We start from the raw sequence: 13,523 nt of genomic DNA, 5'->3' as shown, positions 1-13,523 counted from the left end.
ACCTGATAATACAGTACATTTACATATCCCACCATTTGCTGGGAACTTTTATAATCAATATCAGGATGAAAACCAAACAGACCTAAAGGTGGCCATTAGAGATGAGCGAAGTTACAGTGATTCAATTCATCACAAACTTCTCGGCTCGGCAGTTGCTGACTTTAGCCTGCATAAATTAGTTCAGCTTTCAGGTGCTTCGGTGGGCTGGAGACTCTCTCCTAGGACTATATCCACTTTTTCCAGCCCACTGGAGCACCTGCAAACTGAACTAATTTGTGCAGGCTAAAGTCAGCAACTGCCGAGCCGAGAAGTTAGTGAAAAATCGAATCACTGTAATTTCGCACATCTTTAGTGGCCATACACATTGGTGGATGGTTTTTTGGATGAACGATCATGTCATAGCCATGAACATGTCAGTCCATATTGGCCTTCACAGTTGTTCAAACCGGCCATACACGATCACTGATACTGGGCAACCACAAAAGATCTTTATGTGAATATTCTTGGAAATTTCTGAGGTTCTTATTTCCTGACAGATTGTTTGCAGACATCCGGCTGAACTTTTCAAACATGGTCATGAAATCGTCCATTTTTATCAACTTTACTCTAATTTGTATACGTACCTCAACACTTTTCACAACTGAGATATTGTTACAATTGAATCCATTTTTGGCAACCCAATAAAAATAGTCAGAACTATCACTGTGTAAGTAGAAACTACCAGGCACAGTCCAAACTCTTACAACAACCGGGATGGTGTAATAGCGGCCACAAAAGATCTCAGGCGGTGCTACTCGATGTGTGAAGTCCATAAACTAACAATGAAGAGAAAAGAAGATAGGTGCACTCACCCTCCAGATATAAAATTATTATTCCATATGCTCAGCAGCAAATGTCCAACATCACAGGGTGCAGAGAATGCGTGCAGGCAGAAGCATCTCACCGAGCAGGCGACCGGACTTCTGGATCGGTGAGTGCTGTCTACTGTCCTTTCTTCACACCGCAAGTTTTATATTCTTCTTCCGGACACTGCACCCCATTATCCAGCCATCCGGGGTCTCCCCAGCACTATCCTGTATATGATCTGAGCACTTCTAGTGCTGCTGTGCTGTGCTGGCCTTTACATACATCTTTCTATTGGCATAGTCAGAACTTTTCATGCTTGAAATAGTTTGAAAAGCTTGGTAATACTGCAAAGCTATCTGTTATACAGTAGGAGCAGGGGATGCTAGGCAAGTTTGCCATTTAGAATGCTAGGAAAGCTGACAATCTATAGTCCATATAGACTGTCCAAGTGAAAAACTTGTAATGTATACTATTAAAGAAAAATGCTTCTTTATCAAGAATGGGGGGGGGGGGGGGTTGTAAGTGGAGAGGCTGGCAATTGCAGAGGGACAGCAAAGAGTGTACACAGGCACATCTGTAAGTAAAAGATCTCACCCTAAGGCTATGTTCACATGTTGGAATGTCCGCACGGAAAATCTCTGTGCAGACATTCCACAAACTGCGATTGACGGCTATGCATTCCGTGCAGTGTCCTTTCTGTCTGGCACGGAAATTCTGCGGTGTGCACAGCGCAGCAGAATCCCATTGAATTCAACGGGACTCTGCTGCAGCTGAATCTTCGTACCAAATTCCAATGTGGAATCTGGCATGGAAATTCCGAAATGTGAACATGGCCTCAGGCTTAAATCAGCTCAGACTATTCACTACTGTTCTTTAATGTTGCTGCTACTTCTAAGGGTATATGTGGAGAGATAGTAAAAAAGGATCTCCGGTTCTATGGGTGTGCAGTGTGTGGGAGACAACCAAGCTGTTAACTAATAAATAATACTCCTTATTTTGAAAAGTCAACTAAAACTACAGCTATGCTTAAAGGAATACTCTGATAAAAATGTATACCCACCAAATGTACCCCATGGCTGTACCTCTCTACGCATGTACTTATTTCTGAAATCGTTGCAGCCATTCTCCCGGTGCGGGGCCCTGTATTTTCTGCCACTTCCTGGTTATGGTGGTGTGGAGGATGACATAAAAATAATCATCCCCTATTCTGCATTGCTATAATTTCCTGTCCCTCCGTGCCTTCCTCCTCCTCAACCCCTCCCCTCCCTCCTGTTCTCCCCTCCCTAATAACTTAAATAAAAACGTCCCCCACTGCCGCCCATGCCCCGAAACACACCCCTATCATCTTTATCTCCCTCTCCCTCCATTGTACCAATGAAATGGAGCTCCGCCGCTGCACTCGGCTCCCAGTGGACATATAGCTATGTGAGTACACCCTGCTCTCATAGCTACATCTCCCGTGGTGCCTGAGAAGAAGTTTGCAATGGATTGCTTTTACTGTATTCAAGTAGCGCATGCACTTTGAATTGAGGCTACGCTACAAAAGTTACTAAGTAGTTTGTAGAATATCCCTGATAGTTATGCCAGCGTAATTATCAGGAATATCATTGGCCTACAGTAATTACATGTCTGGTCCCGAGGAGATGGTATGTGCGTATGCGCGGCCCGTTTGCGCTGATAGGCGCAGGGCATTCTGACGCATTTGCACAGATCACCCAATGACGGCTTTGCAAACAAAGACCAGATAAACCGGATTGCAGCGAGGCGGCAGGCTGAGAGCGGGGAGGACTATGAGAGCGGTGACGTTTTGTTAACCAAGATGGCTGCGGTCGGTTAACCACACCGGGTACCAAATTCATAATTCTGGCAGACAGGCTGTACTTCCGGATATTGAAGAAGTCGGGGATGCGTACAAGTGAGACTACTGAGGTAATTGACTTTCTTATAAAACGTCTTGCTAGCTGTGCATGCCATAAAAACACGTTGCTCCAGAATACTCCTTTAAATGTCAGCCTCCTGACACCCAGATGTAAAAGCTTAAGCTAGGTTCATATCTGCATCAGAGATCTGTTCAAATAGCTCTGTTCGCAGAACCCTTTAAAAAAAAAACTTTAAAAAAGTGGGGCATGAGCGGAGAAAAAAATACTGCGAGACATACATTTTTCTCTGCTCAAAACCTGCTAAGAAATGGACACCAGACGAAATCCAGACAGACCCTATTAAAGTCAATGGAATCCGTCAGGACCCATTGGTGTCCGTTTTCTGTCATGAACAGAGATCCGACACAGCTGTAAACCTTGCGTTAGAGACAGCTAAATACAACATTTAAATACTTCACACAAGAGTGGGACTTAGTTATTCTTATTTTAGGTTAAGAAGCTCTTGACAGATTTACTAAGACATCTCCTGCATTGTTCAGAGTCTGGTATAGTTTTTATCCTACACAATATCCCCTTTCATATCTATATACTTACACAATATGCTAGGTCAGATTCTGTTCCCACTTTGTTAACATACTTGTACATGGAAAATTCTATTCTATTCCTATTTCATCAGGCTGGCAATGAATTCCGCACAGACGTAAAGAGACTCACATCAAACCGATACAATGTTTTGGATCCCAGCAGATAATATGACTATACATATTGCCTAGGAATCAGATCAGACGTTTGATAAACAGGCAGAGACACTCACCCATTGTCAGTTGTCAAAGTAGAAAACTCAGCACCGCCGCTAAAAATATCACTGGTGCCAACCGAAAATCCAGGAAGAATTAAAACCAACGTCAGCTGAAAAACGCAGACTACCAGTGAAATACAACTTAACAAAGTGGATTTAGGATGCAGAAGTGCGGAGGGTCAATTTTAGTCCTGGTTTCTGTGTGTAAAAATAATAGCAGCAGCTATTTCTGCCTTTGGTCTACACACAAAAATAGTTAGGTATTTTAGGCCTGTGGAACTGCTACAACGTAAACCTTAAAGGGGTACTCCGCTGCTCAGCATTCGGAACAGTTTGTTCCAAACGCTGAGCAGGGGAGTATCCCTTTAAGGTTTACGACACAGAGACTGGAAAAGGCTTTTCACTTGTGCTGTATGAATTTAACCATTTATCATGGACATGTCTACTGTCTTTTTTTTTTTTTACTTATTTCATTTGCCCAAATTAATCTAAAATAAAAAATAAGCCAATGATGGTATTGGTTAAAAAATCCTATAGTGCTGTGTATCAGCTCCTATGCAGACTTATGTGTCTCCATGGTTACAGACTACTAAAAAAATCATTTTCAGGAGTCATACATTTATAGAGATCAGACAGTCTCAAGAAAGGATTGACTTGATCAAACATGGTGATCTGAGACTGAGATGTATTGTGCATAAAGGCCATGGGCCTCTTCCAACCATTATAGCAAAGATACCTGTTAGGCTGCATATAAAGGGACCTGTCACCAATTTCATTATTCATTGTTCAGGCAGCATGAAAGTGACAACAGAAGCACTACTAATCTCTTCATTGTTTTTTGCAGGCATTGCACATGAACTTTAAAGGTGGCTCCCACCATCCTATTTTTTTTTCTGTCCCTGCCTATTGCCAATCTATCCCTAACCCCCTCCCTGCTGTTAATTTTTATTTTTACTATATTAAAAATGCCTTTTGTCTGCCTGGCAGTGTGCTCCCTACCAGGCAGACTTCCCCAGCAGGCGCGACATCACTGATGCTTGCTGGGGGGGATTTACGCCCTTAGTTCATCTACACAGGGTGCCTCCAGCTGTTTCATCCGAAAAAACAACTCCCAGCTTGCCCTGACATCTATTGGCTGTCAGGGCATGCTGGGAGTTGTAGTACTGAAACAGCTGGAGGCACCCTGTGTAGATAAACTATTAGTTACATGCGGCGCTAGCCCGTCCCCTCTGTCTCCCTCCCCCCGTGCCATACCCCGTTCCCTCCATCACAACCCCCCCCCGCATACCCCATTCCCTCCATCACAAACCCCCCCTCCCGCATACCCCGTTCCCCCATTACACTTACTGCAGAGTCCGGCAGCAGGCGTGCAGGGACAGCGGCGGCGACGAGGCGGCGATGTGCAGGAGGAGTGGCCTCCCCGCCAGTGGCCGGGGAGCCAATGCGCTCGCTTCCTGCCTGCCTGATTGACAGGCAGGGAGCGAACGCAGGCTGAATGAAAAAGGACCGATGCCCGGCCGCATCAGTCCTTTTTCAGGCGTGACGTCACGCCACGTCACGCCCCTCAATGTACAACATTCGCACCCCATCCTATAGTGTCCCACCCATCACCCGATCGCTCCCATTATTGAAATTAAGTTCCTGCCCATTTGATTCCCTGAATTGTCAAACAAAATATAAACCTTCATATTTCAGGAACGGAAGGGCGTATCAAGAAATTGTAAAAGGGTGTGTGATCAGGGCACCCTGGGCATTTATTTATTGACAGTAAAATCCAATTTTTGGGTTGACCACAGGTCCTCTTTAATAAGCAAATTTTAATATCTTACATTAAACAGACTTTCCATATGGTGTCTGCAAAATAATTACACAGTATACAGAGCTATAAATAACTTGGCTGGGCATAAACTGCTTCTAAAACCGCTTAGACATGCTGTACTATTTGACGGGTTTTCATCACTCATAGCGGTGCTAGATCAATGACAGCTGTTGGTGGTTACTAAAAACAAACACAGAATAAGGCTGCATTCACACACACTTTCATGGCATTTATTTGAAAAAATAAAATAAAATTTACCTAAAGAACTGCAACATTTTCCTGCGCTTCCAGCGTATTTTTATGCAGCTTTTGTACTGTTTTTATTTCCCTTCAAAACAGTGGCTTATATTTATCAATCTGTTTGAGACAAAAACATAACAACCAATCACAGCTCAGCTTTCATATCTTAATGAATTCTGGTAAAACATAAGCTTAGCTGTGATTGGTTGCTATGGGCAAATTCAGACTGTATGGATGCATCTGGGCCAGTGTGTTTTTGATAGTGTTCTTTTGATGTGTTTTTATTGTTACAAGTCGTGAACAACACTTAGAGCATACTTTTGCCCCAAAAACACACCTCAAGTGAGGAAACTTACCAATGAGTATCCCGCTGAAGGTTTGAGTTTCTGGCTGCGGATTTTTAGCAGTGGAATCTCCGCAGCCAACAAACCACAGCAGTGTACAATGACCTCAGTGGGGTCTGCTGCTGATTTTCAGCCGTGGGAACATACCCTAAGAGGGGAATTCATCAAGATCAGTTTCTTATGCTGGTCTTGAAAAGAAGTGCACTGGTTCAGGATGTACCAAATTTTTTAAGAGCAAATCTTTAGCCGTCTGTGCTCCTGCAGCAGCCTGTTGCCTTACAAATCTATGGGTCAGAGAGGAAATATGTATTTTTGTTGTTTACACGATATAATCAAAGGAGAGTAGGATATTGTTTATAAACTATATTATTGTGGTGTCCCTGTACCGCATCCTATACGTACATACCTGTATATAGGTCCCCATAGCCAGAGTCCCTAGGACGTCGGGGTCCTTCTTATTTAGTCCACCCCTTGTCACCTCTCATCTAGATATTAGTTATCTTACAGTTTACTCTGGATTTCTATAAATATAGTTGTACAAATGTATATAAGTGGTTAATTACCTGTACGGAGCGTAGCAGGACCTGCGGGTCACGCGATCAGGTAAACTCTATGGTTTTTGCTTAACCTCTTAAGGACCCATGACGTATGCATACGTCATGGGTCCCGGTCCTGCGATATAACGCGGGGTCACACGGTGACCCCGCATCATATCGCGGCGGGCCCGGCGTCATAGTGAAGCCGGGACCCGCCTCTAATAGCGCGCGGCACTGATCGCTGTGCCGCGCGCTATTAACCCTTTAGCCGCGCGCTCAAAGCTGAGCCGCGCGGCTAAAAACGAAAGTAAAAGTGCCCGGCTAGCTCAGGGAGCTGTTCGGGATCGCCGCGGTATAATCGCGGCATCCCGAACAGCTGTAGCACAGGAGGAAGGTCTCTTACCTTCCTTCCTGCAGTCCGATCGCCGAATGAATGCTTCAAGCCTGAGATCCAGGCTTGAGCATTCAATCGCCTAAAACACTGATTGATCCATTCCTATGGAGATGGATCAATCAGTGTAAAAGATCAGTAAATGCAATGTTATAGCCCCTTATGGGAGCTATAATGTTGCATAAGAAAAGTGTAAAAAAATCATTAACCCTTTCAATTATCCCTTCCCCTAATAAAAGTTTAAATCACCCGGCATTTCCAAAAATAAAAAAAACATTATGTAAATAATAATAAAAATAAACATATGTGGTATCGTCGCGTGCGGAAATGTCCGATTTATAAAAATATACCGCTTTTTAAACCGCTCGTTCAATGGCGTACGCGCAAAAAAATTCCAAAGTCCAAAATAGCGCATTTTTGATCACTTTTTATACCACAAAAAAGTGAATAAAAAGTGATCAAAAAGTCTGATCAGAACAAAAATGGTACCGCTAAAAACTTCAGATGACGGCGCAAAAAATGAGTCCTCAAAGCGCCCTGAACACAGAAAAATAAAAAAGTTATAGGGGTCAAAAGATGACCATTTTAAACGTATAAATTTTCCTGCATGTATTCATGATTTTTTTCGGAAGTGATACAAATTCAAACCTATACAAGTAGGGTATCATTTTAACCGTATGGACCTACAGAATAAAGATAAGGTATCATTTTTGACAAAAAATGTACAGCGTAAAAATAGAAGCCCCCAAAACTTACAAAATAGTGTTTTTTCATCAATTTTGTCGCACATTGATTTTTTTTCCCGTTTCACCGTAGATTTTTGGGTAAAATGACTAATGTCATTACAAAGTAGAATTAGTGACGCAAAAATTAAGCCATTATATATAATTTTAGGTGAAAATTTTTAAGAGTTATGATTTTTTAAAGTTAAGGAGGAAAAATTGAAAATGAAAAAACGGAAAAAGCCCGGGTCCTTAAGGGGTTAAGGACCTTTGGAGGTCCCTGTGACGTATTGCACCCACAATTCCTTGTAACAGTGAGTGACAGATATTCGGACCAATTTAAACGGCCCTGCCCATATAAGGGAGCGGCGGCCATTGTTAGATCTCTTGTTCCCGGGCTTTGATGAGAGAAGGATCTGCGCTGCTGTCATCAGTGAGTTTAGGCCTGAGCCTTGCGGCAATGGCTGATCATTACCAAACCGTGAGTGTATCAATCCCTAAGCACTCTGCAAGATCACCGGACCTTATCTATCCACCAAATCCGGACAGATCTTCGCAATTAACCCTAAATTCAGAGACTTCTAAAACAAGTCAAGGTCCGCAACAACTGCCAGTCACTGAAGTGTATAGAGACTGTATTGATGAGACTGTTACTGTTCATTGGATGTACTTTAAGTAAAGTTTATCCAAGTTCAAGTTCAGCTACCTTGTGGACCTTCAGTCATTATTTGCATGCACCTATTGTTACTGGGAAGGGCGGCGATAGGCCGGAGAATTACCTCAGCATACTAGCGCTCAGCCTGGAGTCACGAACTATAGGGTTAACATTAACCCCTGATATACTAAAGCAAAACCCTGACTATACAACCACTACCCCAGAGGCCTACCACATTATGTTGTGTATTTTGTACATCTAGTGCTTCTTTAAGTGCTCTTGTATTGCTTTGATTTTCTACTTGCTTGTTCTGCTGAGTAGTCAAGTTCCGACAACAGCTGTGATAAAAATATGTACCTTTTACAGAACTGGGAATTCCTGTAGTGTTAGACGACAGACCAGGTGCTCCTCGACAAGCTCTTTCAAGGCTATTATGCTGTTTTGCTAATTGCTCAATGGTTTCTTCCAAACGTACTCTCTGCTCACGCTCATATTGCAAAGCACGATGCCATTTTCTACTATGAGATTCTGCTAATTCCAAGAAATCGCGACATGCCTAAAACAGGAGAGAAAGAAAAGAGAAGTTAGGTACCTACAGATTAGATTACTGGGTTTACCTTGCAGTTGGTCACTATTAGGTATATTTCCGCATTAACTATGTGATGTTTTTGGAAGTCCTATAAACCTAAAGCATTAGGGTATGTTCACATGAGGCGTACTATTTGGATTTTTGCCACATATTTTCACTCTTTATGCCATGGAGTCTCATTCAATTGAGATAATCTGTGTGCTGGCTCCTATCCGCCACTACTGTGCATTGGCCATCCTTACAGTCTAAGATGGCTGTGGCTATGAAGCAGCGTCGCACGCTGTTTCTGAAAGTACCCTGGAAGCGGCACGTGCACAGTACCTACATATAGGAGCAAGCAGGTGGATGGAGCTTTATGAATATTCATTAGCCAGGCAGACAGAGGATGAAGAAGTGAACCAAGTCTGGTAGTTTGCATATACCGAAACTGAAGCATAACCGACGAATGAAGTCACGGATCTGGCGGTGGTATCATCTTCATCACTATCACCCACAATACAAGCCTGTACCAACAGGTTAGTGGGGATGATACCGATGACAGATTTCCTTTAAATGATTACAAGTCTGCATAAAAGCCGACCAGTCTTGGATTTTTTAAAGAACCGACTTCTATACAGATAATAGTTTAGCGCATCTGCAGTATATTACAGCTGATGAACAAATATAAAGAAGTAAATAATAAAGTGATGCTATCACAGGAAAAAGGTCACTGATGTAATGATAAGTAAGGATCCAATATGAAAAAATTCACAGTAGAAGTAGTATTAGCTCTATTACAACATAACTTTTCTTATGTCAATTAAAATAAAGCGTCCTCAAATCAAATAATATCAACAAAGAAAGAATATGTGCAAGCAGGGTGGGGACAGGAGGTTAACAATGGACCACCTCACTGTTAGTCCCACCTCAGAGACTCAAAATGATTTCCTACACAGTGAAGACAAAATTGTGGTATCAATGGCCACAGTCGGATTATAACAGTCCCGACACGTTCCCCCCCCCCCCCAAAAAAAAAAAAAAAATAGATAGTAGGAGCTAATGCGGGGTTCATCAGGGAAACATAGGCAGGAAAATAAAGCATAAGTAAATCACATTTGATGTGGCTACCATTGACTTTTGCCAAAGAATGAAATAATGCCAGGTCCAGTATGGACCACTCACTCAGACCCTTGGATGTAATGGATGTAACAGGTGGGGGACAGAGGATGAAGGTATCTCCCCTGCCGCCTTGTAGGAGAGATACCTTCACCCTGTGTCCCCCACCTGTTACATCCAAGGGTCTGAGTGAGTGGTCCATACTGGACCTGGCATTATTTCATTCTTTGGCAAAAGTCAATGGAAGCCACATCAAATGTGATTTACTTATGCTTGTTTTTCCTGCCTATGTTCCCCTGATGAACCCCGCATTAGCTCCTACTATCTATTTTGGAGGGAGGAGGTGGGGAGGTGTTGGGACTGCTATAATCAGACTGTGGCCATTGATACCACAGTTTTTTCTTCACTGTGTAGGAAATCATTTTGAGCTTCTGAGGTGGAACTAACAGTGAGGTGGTCCATTGTTAACCTCCAGTCCCAACCCTGCTTGCACATATTCTTTCTTTGTTGATATTATTTGATTTGAGGACACTTTATTTTAATAGACATTAGTAAAAGTTATGTTTTAATAGAGCTAATACTACTTCTACTGTGAAATAATAAAATGACCCAGAGCCTTTGGCTGTCCGACCATGCTGGGAGTTATAGTTTTGCAACAGCTAGAAACAGTTGGGACAAACTTTTTGCATACTTGTGCACATATACTTTTCTATACATGCTGCGACTTTTAGATTTTTGCTTATTTCTGAAATCTGCTCACGTAATTTTTTTTTTACTTTGCAGTGGTCATGTATTTATCAAATGCGATAGTCGTTATTTATGACGAAAAATGTTGCCTCTCCAATTAAAAGTCGCATATGTATTCCAGGTCCAACCTGGCTTACGTCTGCTGAAAAGGAAATTAACACCCAATTTAACAATTGTTCTTGTTCTGCATCATGAAACAAAGCTACTACATTAATGTTAATGTTAATTATAGAAAAACATTATTATATAACTAATAACTATAAATTTTAAGGTTGAAAATACACACTGCACACCTTGTTAATTTAAATTTTTACTTACATGCTGGTGCACCCACTTGTTGTGTTAAAATAGAATAAGGCACAAAATAATTGTGTAAGAATTTTTACAGACTACGTAAATAACCCATATGTGGCACTAAAAATTTTCCTTAAAAAAAAACAAACATCCATAGTAATACAGCTTCATGAACATTTTGGGGTGGGTAAGGTACCGAGGTATTTAGATTTTTTCTTTTTTTGTGGCTTCACTATTGTTTATGTGCCTGCTGGTGCCTGTTTATGTTCCTTCCTGACGTAAACTCCGGCCTCAGCGCAGCGACACAAGACTCTGCCATCAAAGTCACAAAATGCGGGCTCAAGATTAAACAAAAAAGCCTCCAGAGTACGGATATTCATGGTGCGGCATAGTATGTTTTTAATATTTTTTAATTTCTGAGGAGGGTGGATGGGTTGTTGCCAGATAGTTGAAGTGCAGCTATTTAGTGTCAGGCAGGCCAGTCAGGGTGTCACCCGATGCGGTACGCCCCCCCTCCCCGTCACTCTCTAGCAACACTACTGGTAATAAAGGGTAGATAAAGAACTTCGGCTATTAACATGAGGGAAAATAAAATTTTCTGCTTTAAAAAATGCTTTTGTAAGCGAGTTTTCCGGGTTTTGCTTACGTGTGATTTATTTATCAAGGTCGTGCGACTATTTGGTAAATGGGCAGCACGTAAGCAAAAGTAAGAAAGAAAAATTGTCATATAAAAGCCATATGTTTGAAGAGAATGATAAATCTCCTTCTAGGAATATAGAAGTGAACACAAACAGGACTAATAGAGAAAGCCAAGGATTTTCTATAGTCCAGTCTTTATCCCGAACATGAAATATGATGACAAACAGCAATAGGAATTCATCTGGAAAAGGATGGTAACATTTTTTTTTAGAATTCTACCTGTAATTTATAACACATAGCATAAACCCACACCTTCTATTAAAAAAAGATAAGAAAGTTTGCACCAAAAACCACTTAAACCATAGATCTGACAGTATAGGCACAGTACAGGACAAGAACCTGGGGGCAGGTAGACGGCGCTGAGCCAGGAGTCTTCTGCTGTAAAGATCTAATCAGGAAATCTCCTCCGTAAATTACAATCTCATATAATTCCCCGGAGATTATTCTTCAGGATTACTGCACGGGATCTGGCTGCTGTGGTAGCATCAAAGTAATATCAATTCTCCAATGATGTGAATCCAAAAAGAAATGATATTCAATTCCTTAAAAGGTCACAGTAACTATTACGTCACATCATACTGAATTATTTTTGTATAACGTAACAGAATTTATACAGCCGAATGCACATATCCCATTATCAGTATCTATAGAATACCTATGGATTTCACAGGGGGAAAGCCAAACCTCCAGGAACAATAATTGCTATTCTGTAGGAACTGTATACTGACATAACAATACGTCCCAGGTATTGCCATCAAAAAAAGAAGGCAAACATATAGTGTGGTGCACAGCAGGGGGTCTATTCACTCGGATATCCTGTACACAGTCAGCTGGTGACTATAATGTTCTGGACGCTTCTAATGTGTACATGTTCATTTTGCTGAATTCAATGGTGTACTCTGAAGATCATGTTCAGGATATCAATATCATTTGACACTGTTGCGGATGAAAACTTTCAGCAGAATCATTGGCCCAGATTTATCAAAGAATGTCTATGGTAGAGGTAATTTCCCACATTTATTTGGGTGATGGGTCTGACCAGCGTGCATCTTATTTATCAAGAAGGTGCAGCAGGATGATGAATTTTGCGCAGCTCTGCTGTGGTGGGAAAAGCTCGACAACATACACTTTTTCTAGACACTCGTGAGGGAGTGAAGTAGACACTTTCCCGGGTCCTGAATTTGGCAGGTTAGGTGTTTTTATTTCCTTTCACAGAGCTGCCTGGATATTTTTACTTGCATTTAAGATGCTACAATCAATTTGATTGCGGTGTCTAAGGGGTTAAAGCCGGGCATCATCATGATCGGTGATGTATGGCATTAGAGATGGGTCTCGGCGGCTATCTGCCACTGGGTCCATTTGGTCCAATGATATTGATATCCTGAACATAATCTGCAGAGTACACCATTGAGTTCAGCAAAATTAACATGTACACATTGGAAGCGACCAGAACATTATTGGGGAGATTTATCAAAACCTGTGCAAAGGAAAAGTTTCCCAGTTGCCCATAACAACCAATCAGATCGCTTCTTTCATTTTTAACAAGGCCTCTGCAAAATGAAAGGAACGATCTTATTGGTTGCTATGGGCAACTGGGCAACTTTTCCTTTGCACAGGTTTTGATAAATCTCCCCCAGTATAGTCACCAGCTGACTGTGTACAGGATATCCGAGTGAATAGACCCCCTGCTGAGCACCACACTATATGTTTGCCTTCTTTTTTTGATGGCAATACCTGGGACGTATTGTTATGTCAGTATACAGTTCCTACAGAATAGCAATCAGTGTTTTTTTTTTTTTTTTGCGCAAACCTATTATTTTTGGGCAAATCTACACCACCAAATAGGACACATACAAAAGTGTCTATG

General features: G+C 41.8%; 1 protein-coding gene across 11 annotated transcripts in view; it reads right to left on the bottom strand.

Moving 5' to 3' along the window:
• Nucleotides 1–13,523, bottom strand: part of OSBP2 (oxysterol binding protein 2) — a 268,100-nt gene that overhangs the window by 52,346 nt on the left and 202,231 nt on the right. For all 11 annotated transcript variants that reach the window (XM_056537244.1, XM_056537245.1, XM_056537246.1 and 8 more), the window contains one exon: nucleotides 8,590–8,788. In XM_056537244.1, the coding sequence (XP_056393219.1) occupies nucleotides 8,590–8,788 (199 nt within the window). The remainder of the gene's footprint in view (nucleotides 1–8,589; nucleotides 8,789–13,523) is intronic.

This window comes from Hyla sarda, chromosome 1 (genome assembly GCF_029499605.1).
Source record: "Hyla sarda isolate aHylSar1 chromosome 1, aHylSar1.hap1, whole genome shotgun sequence".
Lineage (NCBI taxonomy): Eukaryota > Metazoa > Chordata > Amphibia > Anura > Hylidae > Hyla > Hyla sarda.
The sequence above is the reverse complement of the archived record's forward strand: the minus strand, read 5'-3'. Positions and strand labels throughout refer to the sequence as shown.